Consider the following 13,453-nt stretch of genomic DNA (forward strand, 5'->3'; position numbering starts at 1 on the left):
AACCAGAAACCGCCTTATCTCTACACTCTCCTAAATTGTGAGATATCATCGTTCCATTGAGTTGCTTCCTGATTATTATTTTTTCATGCATTTGTGTCAGCAAACTTGAGCTGCACCGGAACCCAAATCCTTGAAAGCAAGAACCCAATACTTCATCGAGGCATCCTATCACATTCGAGATCCTTTAGAGAGTATGTCACGTGCATGTCACTGTAACCGAAAGCGTACAGGCGTGCCGCTGCAGCCTAACGCCCGTATTAAAAAAGTGCTCTTTCGCTAGAATTGTTCGTAAGTAAAAAAAAATTCAGCCGATCATGATGCTGTACATATTAGCGAAAGTGACGCGAGAGTGGCAAAGAGCAGTTACGAACGAAAAGCTTCGTGAATTTCGTCCCTGTTTTCTTGAACATCACTATCGCATGTGTGCAACAGTTGTTACATTGAGATGAGCAGTATTTTAATGCACAATGTTACATTTACAGCTGACGACGAGTAAGTTGCTTAACTTTGCCTAGGTAGCTAAACCTATCGCGTTTACTGTTTTCGCGACTGCAGTGTTATTTCGGCATGACACGCGGTAATGAAAAATGATGCTTTCATTTATTGTTATTTTGTGCAAAAATCCGCAACATACGAAAAGGTACTTGTAATATCTAAAAGCCTGAGAAATGTTGTAAGCTAGCTCTAAGGGTTCCGGACGAAACTTCAAGCCCGAAAGAATACGTAATTTTCACCATGACATTTGCACGCTGAAGCATTGCATAACGTTTGCAGTCATAGTGCTTGAAAGCATTACTTTGCTGTTCGCGCAGGCATTTGGTCTCTTCAGGGCGACTGGAAAAGCTTGTATCATTTAGGAGATGGTGATTAGCCTAACATAAGCACGACCTACAATAGCGGACGAACTCAGGCACCGAAAGACATTTTTCAGGTGCAACATGCCTCATTTATTTGACTCGTGATCTAACCTGCCCGTAATTCATCACTAGACCAGTAATTTGATATGGATACGCGCTTCGGGCTTGTGATCCGTGACTTATATGCCATATGGCAGTGGCAGTCTTCGTAGTTTTGAATTTCAACTGAACACTGGCCCCGAAAACAAAATTGCACAGAAAACAAACAAGAAGAGAAAGCAAAATTTAGACTCCGATATGAAACGTCCACGAATATATTACTCGTAGCAGGTGGAATCGAGAACGGGGTCCTTATAAGAAAGCAGCGACAGCGTTGGGCACCTGTCTTCGTATGCATCTCTTCGCGCTGCAACACAGCATGTTGCACTAAAATCTCGCCCACCTGTCCATCTTGCAACAAAAATTGTGAAAAGGGCCGGAGCAGGGAGGAGAAAGCAGTAAAGGACGCGGGGGACTCCGGTGTTTACGGTGGTCTCTCGAGCTTTCTCTACGGGGTGGTAACTTCTAAGCTTTCCGGCATTTTAAAGAATCGCCTGTTGCAGACATCATAATTCTAGTCCTCGAGAAGAATTATTCAGAGAGGCTGACATTACTTACATGAGAAGTCGATACATACATTCAACTAATTAAACGAAAAAAACACTAATAACTTATTACAGCGCATATTGCAATTTAAGAATTGTAGCCGGTGAGTTTAAAAGGCGTATCCACTTGAATTTACAGAATGACAACAGAATATAAGCGCAGAAATGTGCTGTGCCGCCTACTTATTTAACAAAACGGTCTCTTGTGCATTAAAGTACAAAAGTAACTGGAATTTTTCACGTATTTTCCGTGCTTTAAATTGGAAAAATCAATAGATGAAGAAAGAGGAAAGGACAGGTGGGACGCTGGTGAACGAACGAGACAGCAAGAAAAGGCCCTGGGCGCTAGAAAGAGCAGTACTTAAAGTGGACAGCAGGGCTAGTTTGAATATAATTATTCTATGTATTTCCAGCGCTTTGAAGAAATAGAAACAAAGTAAGAGTACATGGAAGACGAAAGGACAGTACGACCTGTCCTTTCGTCTTCTCTCGATTTTTCCGACTTAATTAAAGCAATGTACACACGTAAAATTGTCGTTCTTCAAGCTAGCCCAGCTGTGCGCTTTATTTACCTCAACGCGCATGTATTTCAACTCGCACTTCGGTAAATAAGATTTCAAAACTGTTGTCATCCTGGAGATTCATTTCAAGTGGATACGCTTTGCAATATCGTCTGTTACAATTCATAATTTACTATATTCGTCCTAAAGTAATTTTTTAGGAGTTGGTGAATTTCTATTAATTGGTTGAATATGTTTTTCGGTTTCTCGATCGGGTAATGTTCACCTCTTCCAGTAATCCAGCTCAAGAGAGAATAGAGACGCTATCTGCAAAAGGTGATTTTTTTAAATTCCGGAAAACGTTGAAATGGTCGCCCCATATAGTCAGTACTCTAGTGCAGGTCCCATAGCCCACCCAAGTATCTCAGTGAAGAAACTTTCTGACCAACAAGAGGTTCGTCAGAAGTACCGGCATGCCTAGGTCGGTGGCGGGAGTGGGGGGCTCTGGCGCCGACCAGAAATGATGGCTCCGTGTAGTCTGTACTCTAGTACAGGTCTTATAGCCCACTCAAGTATCTCAGTGAAAAAAATTTTCTGAGCAACAAAAGTTGTGTCAGAAGTACCGGCATGCCTAGGTCGGTGGGAGGAGATGGAGGCTCCGGCCTCCACGAGAAATGATCGCCCCGTATAGTCTGTACTCAAGTTCAGGACTCATAGATCACTCAAGTATCTTAGTCAACTAACATTCAGAGCAAGAAGAGTTGTCTCAAATACCGGCACGCGTAGGCCGGCGGGAGGAGATGGGGCTCTGGCACTCACCAGGGATATTGTTGTGCTTCTTCCAGTGCCGCCACACTGCACGAAACAGTAGGCTTGAACGGCAACTTCCATCTACGCGACTAATAATGACGTAAATTGCATTTATTAGGTTTGCAAAACATCAACTCTTATATTAACCGTAAATGGCCTTTACAAACCTTTAGTTGGGTGTGAACGTCATTGATTATTTTGTCGTCGTGTCATATTTGGCTGCAAATTGGCAATCACCAGAATAAATCAAGGCTACTAGAAGAAAACTCGCCTCGCCAATCGTTCACCCACAATAGAAATGTTAGGTGTCACAGGAATTTTTCCACAATTTCGCGCGGGATTGTTGAAGATGCACGTAACCATTTTTAGTGTTCTTTGATGTTATGCTGTGCTGCATGCTAAGCTTACAACCGTTAACCTGGAGCCGTTAACTGTTATACGTTCACAGTCACTTCAGTTCATTCCGCTATTTCACGGTGCACACGCATTAACAAATTACGACTATTTCAAAACGCGTGTAGCTAAGTATAGGTGACAATCTCACGGTGCTTAATAATGTTTTGTATTTTACAGTACCCCTTTAGTTCTTTATTATCTGAAAACCATCGAATGGAATAAATAAGAGGCTAAATGGGACTACATATTCTCGCACAACAAAATTTGCTTAATATGTGAGACTAAACGTATGGTATACGGATCCATCTGGCTTGCCGGACAGAGTTTTCGTCAACGTACGAGGCGCCCAGTGACGTTCCGTACCGTGCAGCAGAATTCCCATTTCTATGCATGAAAACTGCGAAAATTTTCCCTAATTAATTCCTAAAATTCCCCGCAAATATCCCTGCATATGTATATATACCTAGGAGGAAACTGAAATTTTGTTTCAGTGTATAACCTTAACAAAGGCTGGTCCACCAGCCGAAACGTCAGCAATATATTTTGAAATAACAATCTCCGTCGTACTCCTTTCTTTAGTGAATGAAGTTATTCCTACACCACTAATATATATATATATATATATATATATATATATATATATATATATATATATATATATATATATATATATATACGTTCACTTCCATTAATTTATAATAATAATAATAATAATAATAATAATAATAATCTTTATTTCCATCGGGATGATGTAGGAGGTTGTGGGTAAAAGCTGCTCGTAAACAGCAGCTTGACAAAGGCCCACAGCCCCCTTCTATAGGGCAACAACAGCAAAGCAGGGAAAGACACACACAAGTATGCATATAATCTCTTCGCAATTTAGCAGAGCCAAAAATAACAGGACCATTTTATAAACGAAATAAAATAGAAACAAAGAAAATAGAACAACAATCAATACAATAAGTGCAGGGGGTATAAATCTGTACAATAAACACAGGATTAAGCATACACATTATAGGAATACAGGTGGAGTTAGTAATACAGGAATGTGTGCAGTGAAGCTGTCGTAATTCACGTTTAGATATTTTAAGTAGGTCAGTCCCGGATTTCTTGCAGTTGTTTAATAGAGTTGGAAGTGTGAAGGATAATTTTTCCATTGTTTAATTGGTTCTAGGACTTCGTACAATCCACTCCTCTTTATGACGGGTAGCGTAAAACACAGTGCTCTTTTTCAGTAATGACAACTCATGCAGAGATTCAAGGTGATCTTTTAGTTCGCGCTGGAATGCAAGTGCTAGCTTATAATTGTAAAGATTGAATACTGGTATTATGCATGCTTTGGAGAAAAGACCTAGCTAGTGACTGTCGTATGGTAGATTAAAAAGTACTCTGATAAGCTTTTTCTTGAAGTATAAAGATCCTTTGCAAATTTGTATACGTGGTTGTGCCCCAGACCAAGAAACAGTAATTAAGATGAGAGTAAAATAGGGAATTATAAAGCAGGAACTTTACTTGATACGGGAGATATGATCTGTAATGGGAAATAATGCCGACTGCTCGAGCTAACTTAGAACAGCATCAATGTTACTATCCCATAGCATTAAGTACAGTAATACCAGTAATACAGTAATTAAATACAAGTAATATCCCTTGTGCTGTCCTTGGTGTCTTTGTTTGTTGGCTTCTTACGATATCATCTATATCACCTCAAACACCTGTCGCAGTGGCTCAGCGGCTATGGTGTCGCGCCACTGAGCCCGACGACGGCGGATCGAATCCCTGCTGCGGCGGCCGCCTTTCGATGGCGAGAAATGCAACGTCCGTGTCACGTGCATTGGGGGCATATTAAAGGTCCATTCGTGGTCAAAATTAAGAAATCATGATTTTGTTGGGTGAAACCACAGAATTTATGCAAATGCGTTTGTGATTTCGAAAATATTAGAGTTTATTCAGCATTTCAGCTGAACAGCAATACGAGAACTCAACTTTGAATGTGACACTTCCGAATCTTGGTTCCCGACATACCTTCCCCGTAGACAGAGTTCCGTAGCACGAACTAACACTGGTGGCTAGCCCCTTTTTTAGCGATCCAGAGTAGGTTATCGAATATTGATGTAAGAAACTGCAGTTCGAGTTTTGTACTGAAACAGCAGACCAGATGTTCAACAATGAAGGCTATTAGAATTTGAAGCCGACCTGGTCCAAGTTTTGCCTGTGCACTGAAAACGGTGTGCTGCTGTTTGTCAAAGTGATTGCTCGCTGAAAGGCATCATTCTAATGTTTGCTTAACAATTATAAAAATTCCCTGCAATTTCGCAAAGATTCCCTTCCTCCTCTTCGTCCAAATTTGGGGAAGAAAATTCCCATAATAGGGGAAAATTGTCTGCGCGGAACATCAGTGCTGCCCGTCAGTCCCGCGCAGTGCCGCGCGGACGCCAGCGCCGCACTTCCCCCTGGCTGTCGTGGGGCGAAACTCGGCAGCTATCACTACCTCTCCCTCATAGATGGCGCAACGGTGGTGCAAGAGCTTGCGCGAGCTGGTGCTTCCGCACGGGACTTTCACGGTTGCGGATAGCAAATCGTAGCTGGCGCTGAGGGAACAGTCGCCGGGGGCACTGATGAGCGTGCCGAGAGAAGGGCGTATGTCAGGTACGGGCCGTCGATCGGCGTCGAGTGCACCCCGGCAAACACACGCACTCACTTTACGGCGCACAATGAAGCGAGCTTGGTGGAGAAGCCGTAGCGCTAGTAGCAACTAGTCAACACAATCGTTGGATATGTAGTAATTGCAGGAATTGTCGTATTTGCTAAAATATACGCCACACTCCGCGATTCAAAAGCTTAGGATATATATATATATATATATATATATATATATATATATATATATATATATATATATATATATATATATATATATATATATATATATATATCCGAAGCTATACTGCCATCCAAAGCCATACCTTTACCGCTCACCGAACACGGCAATAATTCGGAGAGGGTAATGTGCTTGAGTTGCCTAACGCCTTCTCTTTCCCTTCGGGGTCCTTTATTAAAAGCATTTGCTGAGTCATGCACACGCGTAATATTATGCCAACGCATTTGTTTCATTCTCGATAACTCGTCCCAACAATTAGCTGTTTTCAAGCTGCCAAAAGAATGATGAATAACGCGCTCTTTTCTTCTGCAACAAAATACGTAGGTTGGCAGTTCTTATTGGTCTTTCATAAGTGATACGTTATTCATTCGTAATAGAGCAACTGACTGCTGGACGGCCATCGGCGATGGCGTACCATGGTGTAACAGTATTGTTTAGGTATTCTATTGATGAGCGCGAGATCGTAGGTTCAATTTCCTGCCCTGGTGGCCGCTACCTTAAGGGCCACAATGCCACCATTGTCGTGCAAGATGGGCATGGTAAAGGCGCTGAGAAATTATTCTGACTTCTCTAATGCCGCGCCCCTCATTGAACCCGCGTCGCTTTGAGACGTTATCATCAATCGATGAGTCGGCGTGGCGTCACCGACATGAAATTTACTACTGCTCGAAACTTGGCCTGCTGTGTAATAATGCATGCAAAGTCCCGTGGCGTCGTTTGGACTTTATCAGACTTCATGTAGATATTCTTATTTAGGAATAGCGTATAGCCGTGTATCCCACATGTTGAACAATTTCACAGCACTTGTGAAAAGATCTGATTCATTATACAGGAGCCCACAACGCGTTCACAGGAGATTATAAGATATTAGGGTTTTAAAGGGTCTGGAGCTTTTTTTTTATATATGGTGTTTTACGCGCGAAAACCAATTTCGCGTTTCGCCCCCATCGAAATGTGACCACCGTTGCCGGGATTCGATCCCGTGACCTCGTGCTCAGCAGTCCAACACCGTAGCGACTGAGCAACCCCGACGGGTGGCCTAGACCTTTTTAACGGGATCAAAGGATATGAGGGTTGTAGGGCATCAGTTCTTTTTTTTTTTAAGCGAAGCTACCTTGGGATCCTGCCCCTGAGTTTTCGTGGTACAAATGAACTCATGACGGATAAACTGGGCCAACCGTGGATACATAATAATGTGATTAGGGTTCAATGTTTTCGGCCTTTATTTTCTTAAAATTAGGGGTCCTTTTCGTGCTTTTATTTCCACGCGGAAACTTTGTTTTTTTTAATTGAATATGTTTTTCAGCTGAATTTGGACCCACAATATTTTATCGATTTTTTTTTTTTTCGCGTCGAGCTTCCCGTTACTCTTTATTTCTGTCGAATATTGGCTTTCCGCATTCTTTTGTTGATGCTGAAAAGGGCTGTACAACTGCAGATCCTGCTTTGCCACGTGCTTTTTTCCTCATAAAATGCGCAGAATAACAAAGTTTTCCAGGAGTTGTCTATAAAGAGCCCAACACCATACGCTGATGTGTCTATGCAGGAACATAGCGCGAGTGCACTTGACATTCGAAAGCACACAGACACACACATAAACAGCATATCTGAGCAGGCCTCCCGGGAAGCTATCGCTTGAATTTGATAACCGTGGCCCGAACGCTTTTGCCAGGTGTATTTTTTTTTTCGTTTTTGATAAGACTGGTACAACAAGTAGCGCTGTAAGCTGCCAAATTGTTCTGTTCCCCTAATATCTTACGTGTGGCCGTATCTTCGCAGCGACGAGTCGGATGTGATGCGTCTCGTCATGTTCCTCCTCTGCGTTTTCGGCGTTGTCCTCTTACTCGGCGCCGTCCTCTACGCTATGGATAAATCGGGAGGTGAGAGTGGCATCAATTAGTGACGACCTTGATGCTGCTGCTGCTATTTTGCAAAACAAAAACGAAAGATGTGCAAACAAAAGATGGCAGCTTTGTTTTCTCCTTGATGCTCAGGGTTTAACGAATGCACGCCGGCATACGTCGCGTGATGTACTTCTACGATAACCAGACATGGCATATGTGCGACCAGTTGCCCATAATACAGCTCAAACTAGAGATACTGTATACTTATAAAAAACTTGAAAACGTCGCTAATGGAAGCACAGGAGTGAGCCACAAGAAGAGGTTCTTCTGCCGCGCTTCTTACCCTAACCTGCTTCTGAAGCCAACCGCACGTTCAATTACAGATGATTTTTTTTTCATGACTCACACTCTTCACCATCATCTGTCTATAGTGCTACTGTGCATTTGCGCATGCGCACACACTGAGTTTTAACCTTTTAGAACACTTAACACCCTTAAGACGCACGTTCGGTAGCACATTGGACATGCATATCGTCCTCTCGCTTTCTCGTTCTCTTTTTCTTTCTGTATTATGAAGCCGGAAGCAGGGCCTGTTCTGCCTAAGTAGACTCGCAGAGCACCTACAGTGGCTCGTTCCTGTATTACGTCTTTCTCAAACGGATCTCCAGTATTGAACGCACAATGTCGTGTGACGTGCTATGTGACAAGGGGCGATATTGACCTTTTTCGCGGAGTAGATTGCTCTATACAAACGAGATTGCGCCATCGGTGTCACGCCGCATATGTTGCCTTGGCGAAAGCGCGCGAATGCGAAACCATTGCCGTTTATATTCTGCTACTGTGCGATCAGTTTTCAGTATGCAACTGGGCGATCACTAACGCAATGTGCTCCGGTCACGTTCCAAAATGTGGACCGGTAAAGACGTGTGCAGTGGCTAGCTGCAAGAATAGCGACTGGAATATTAGGGAATGAGTGAATCAGTGTGGCCAAATTGATAGACCCCTGCTACACAGAGACTGCCCGAGTCGCTGGCCCTTCGCAATGCATAGCTTTCCTCAAGGATTAAAAAAAAGTCACTCCTCTGTCAACATTATATTGTGTATCATGCATTGGAGGCATGTTAAAGCAACGCGGGTGTTAGAAATTACTCCATAGTCTGCCATACAATCTGCCTCATAACCAAAGATTGGTTCTGTCACGTAAGACCCCAAAGTTTATTATTTAGCATTGTATCGCTAACCTCAAAAGAAAGGAGTTCAAACCCAGAGCGCCGGCGGGCAGCGTTCGTTAAATGGTGGCAATGGGAGAAGCCCCGCTTCCTGTCATATTTTCTTCCACGTTATCTACACACATACACCACAGCATTCAAAAGTACGGCCACACTATCGCCCACGTGTCGACATAAAGTGAATGGGCACAATCAGTGAGTAGACGGACTACACTGAAAACACACGACAGCTTGTGGCTGAACATTTCTTTACGATCCTCAGAGTAAGCGTGTGACTAGCGATAATGCGTCTTTGCTACAAGCTATTACGAAGAAGAGAATGTGTGCGTTCAATGCCCTTGTGCGCAGAAAGAACAAATCTATCGCAACTGAGCACACCCCCAAGCGATTAGGCAGAAAGTAAACGATCAGGTTGTGGCTGCACCCAGGAATATTATTGAGTCAAAAACGTGACAAGCCGCTGTCTCAGAGTTATTGGGAAACAAAGTACCAACATCACAAGACACTCATCCGCATTTAATTCCGAAGCGGAAGGTTTGAACGACTCGGAATACATTTCTAGCCCTGCTTTTAGATCAAGCACAGCATACGCTATTCATACCCCTTGGCCAAAGTGCAATGGCTTACGAAAACACTTGCATGTCCTCTGAAGGTGCGGTCAAAGCTTCTGTCCAACCAGTTACCTTCTATACGATATCCGCCGAAGCAGCGGTATGCTGAGCCGCACGGGCCTTATGCACATCCCTTGTAAACAAGGAGGCAATTGAGGCAACTGAAAAAAGCAATGGATGCCTCACCACGTGATTAAACATGGCGGCGCCCACGGGATCGCCGTGAAAAGGGCCTATAATGTACAAGTATTGCGCTCTGGTTTTATTCCAATCTCCTGGCGTCTAGTTTACGCAATCGCCGATGCAAGCACGGGCGGTGACCCATAAGGTCGTTTCAGCAGCCCACTCAAACGCTCTCCTCGTTTGTAGGAGGCGACCTTTATTTGGTTTCAAAGAGAACAGCATAGCCCACCATGACAAGTGTTTCTCATCTAACGGGCCGAGAAGAGGCGAAAAGTGCGCAGTTTAGCTGAGAGTTCAGAAGCGATGGAGCTAGCACGGTGAAATTATATAACCAGGTTAGAATAGTGGTGCCATTTACGCCGACTGGTCCACTTCCTTTTGCTTAGTTTGCGATGGCTCGTCGATGATTGAAGCGGCGCACGACGGGTCGCTAAAGGATGCCGTCAGGACGGATGCCCTGTGAAGCAGGTTTGGCAGAGTTATGTCGTATGTGTGCTGAATGAGCTCGACACCGTTATGCTGCCACGCGAAGTTTTTATCAGACGCAAAGAAATCAATTCACTCCACAGCTCCGAGCAGCCAGTTATAGAGTAATCGGTGGACAGCTATCCTCTCTTTCTTTCGAAACGGGGCAGTCTCCAGCTATGCACTCCAAAAAAAGACTTCACTTGTGTTCTACGTAACAATTCATAGTAGAAGCAGCGGAAGAATTCTGTACTGACCTGTACAGTACCCAGAGGAGTCACGATACCTCTGTTAGAAGCAGTAATGAACAGGCTGCAGAGACTCCTTCTATAACTAGCGATGAGGTTAGAAGGGCCTTGCAAGACATGAAACAGAAAACGGCGACAGGAGAAGATGGAATAACACTCGGTATAATCAAAGATGGAGGAGACATAATGCTTGAAAAACTGGCGGCTCTCTATACGAAGGGTCTATCTATTTCAAGGGTCCCAGAAAACTGGAAGAAAGCAAACATTATAAGAATCCATAAAAAAGGAGACGTTAAAGAATCGAAAAACTATATGTCCGTTAGCTTACTCCCAGTATTATATAAAATATTCACCAAGATAATTTACAGTAGAACAAGGGCAACACTGGACTATAGTCAACCATGGGAAACGGCAGATTTCAGGAAAGGATACTCTACAACAAATCACATCCAGGTCATCAATCAGGTAAACGAGAAATCCACAGAGCACAATCAGCCTCTCTATATAGCTTTCATAGATTACGAAAAGGCATTTGATTCAGTAGAGATACCAGCAGTCATAAAGACATTCCATAATCAAGGAATACAGGCCACTTACGTAAATATCTTGTAAAATACCTACAGAGATTCCACATCTATTTTGCTGCTACACAACAGCGGTAGGAAGATACCTAAAAGGAAATGGGTCAGACAAGGAGAACACAACCTCTACAATGCTATTCACTGCATGCTTGGAAGAAGTATTCAATCTAATAAACTGGGAACGTTTAGGAGTAAGGATCAATGGTGAATGTCTCAGAATGGTTCGGTTTGTAGATGACATTATCCTGTTCAGCATCACTACAGACTATTTATAAGAAATAATTGAGGACCTTAACAGAGAGAGAGTCTAAGTGTGGGGTTGAAGATTAATATGCGGAAGACAAAGATAATCATGAACAGCCACGTAAGCGAACAAGAGTTCCGGATTGCCAGTCAGCCTCGAGAGTCTGTGAAGGAGTACGTTTATCTAGGCCAATTACTAACAGGGAGCCCTGATCATGAGAACGCAATCCACAGAAGCAGAAAGATGGGTTGGAGCTGATACGGGAGACGTACAATATCAGCTCCTGACGGGAAGCTTACCATTATAATTGAAAAGAAAGGTGTACTATCAGTGCATTTTAACGGTGCTCACTTATGGGGAAGAAGCTTGGAGACTGACAAAGAAGCGTGAGAGCAAGTTAAGGACCACGCAAAGAGCGATGGAACGGAGATTGCTAGGCAAAACGTTAAGAGACAGAAACAGCGATTTGGGTCAGAGAACAAACGGGTATAGACGATATTCTAATTGACATTAAGAGAAAGAAATTGAGCTAAACAGGTCATGTAATGCGCAGGTTAGATAATCGGAAGACCATTAAGGTTACAGAATGGCTGCCAAGAGAAGGGAAGCGGAGTCCAGGGCGGCAGAAGATTAGGTTGGACGATGAAATTAGGAAATTCGCGGGCTCTAGTTGTACTCGGCTGGCGCAGCACAGGGTTGATTGGACATCGCAGGGAGAAGCCTTCGTCTTGCAGTGGACATAAAATAGGCTGATGATGATGACGCTTATGGATTCGCACACCTGCCTTCGGCGAAGTTTCCGCGGTATTGTAACGTCGCGTGACAGATAGGTGAAGTAGGCGTCGCCCGAGTACATTTCGACCAATCGCGGAAGGCTAATGGTGACAAAGGCGTAGAATAGGAAATGAGTGTTTTATTGCGGTAGCAATTATATGGATACTTGAGGCAAATTTTTGCAGTTGTCGCCGCCGTCGCCGCGAGGTTCCGTATATATTTAGGTGTGTGCATTCTATATGCCACGCCATGGTATATAGCATGCGGTATGTGCGGGTTATATTGCCACACCATTCTTTCACTAAAGTTACTCATACCAGGTCCTAGATTCTTCACAATATTATTCCTCATAATTTTGAGAATGGCAGTCCACAAACAAACGTCACGAATCAAAACACAGACAGCGCATGTATTTTATCTTAAATCTACACAGACCTAAATATTAAAGGTGCGAAACATTAGCAGAGCTCAAATCTGAAAGTGATGTAATCTTATAGGCGCAGCTGTGCACTACTTCCGGGATCCCCCCAGGAAAGAGGTTTGAAATACTCGGTACGGAAAAGTGGTCGCAAAGTCACTAAGGACGACGTTGGCGTTAATTAATAAACGTAAACGAAAATGTCTGATGACAGGATTCACACAGAGGACCGCTAGCGCAGCAGCTCGTTTTTAATTAGATTACGTTTACTTCATACTGTGACTACAGCTACGAGTCTTAGACTTCGTGTATCATCCTAATACGTTTCTATCGCATTCATTGCTTCGCCATTATGGCTAAGCTGTGAAATTTTTATATGCTTGGCCTAATCATGTCTGATCGGAGTGTACACACTACCTTGAGACGGGCAATTTTCGCGGTTTTCGTGACGCTTCGTGACTGGCAGATTTTGTGGGTGTGGCCCCAATAAAAGGTTTCACCAATCGCGGCGAGGTAATGAAGAAAATCAAACAGAAGCACTTTGGAATATCTTTGCGCTATATCGGCCAAGGTTGCGTCTTTTCTGAAGAACTTACCGTTTTTTAGAAAGAAGTGTTGAGGTGTCAGGCCAACCTTGGCGAGTTTCTTGCTCCACCATTTTTCTTACTCAGTGTAAAAAGCGTGGAAACAGTATAGAGCATATGAGAAAACTCCCCTAAAGGACATGGCTACTGTTTTTGTAGATGTCTTTCAAGAATGCGAGATAAA

The 13,453-nt window shown here is 43.4% G+C and overlaps 1 protein-coding gene across 1 annotated transcript in view; it reads left to right on the top strand.

Annotated features, from left to right (window-relative positions):
• The first annotated feature begins 7,873 nt into the window (after positions 1–7,873).
• Positions 7,874–13,453, top strand: part of LOC142583650 (uncharacterized) — a 33,621-nt gene continuing 28,041 nt past the window's right edge. Inside the window, exon 1 of the mRNA XM_075694142.1 lies at positions 7,874–7,968. Within this exon, the coding sequence (XP_075550257.1) occupies positions 7,884–7,968 (85 nt within the window). The 5' untranslated portion in view covers positions 7,874–7,883. The remainder of the gene's footprint in view (positions 7,969–13,453) is intronic.

This window comes from Dermacentor variabilis, chromosome 5, assembly GCF_050947875.1.
Source record: "Dermacentor variabilis isolate Ectoservices chromosome 5, ASM5094787v1, whole genome shotgun sequence".
NCBI classification, from domain to species: Eukaryota; Metazoa; Arthropoda; class Arachnida; order Ixodida; family Ixodidae; genus Dermacentor; species Dermacentor variabilis.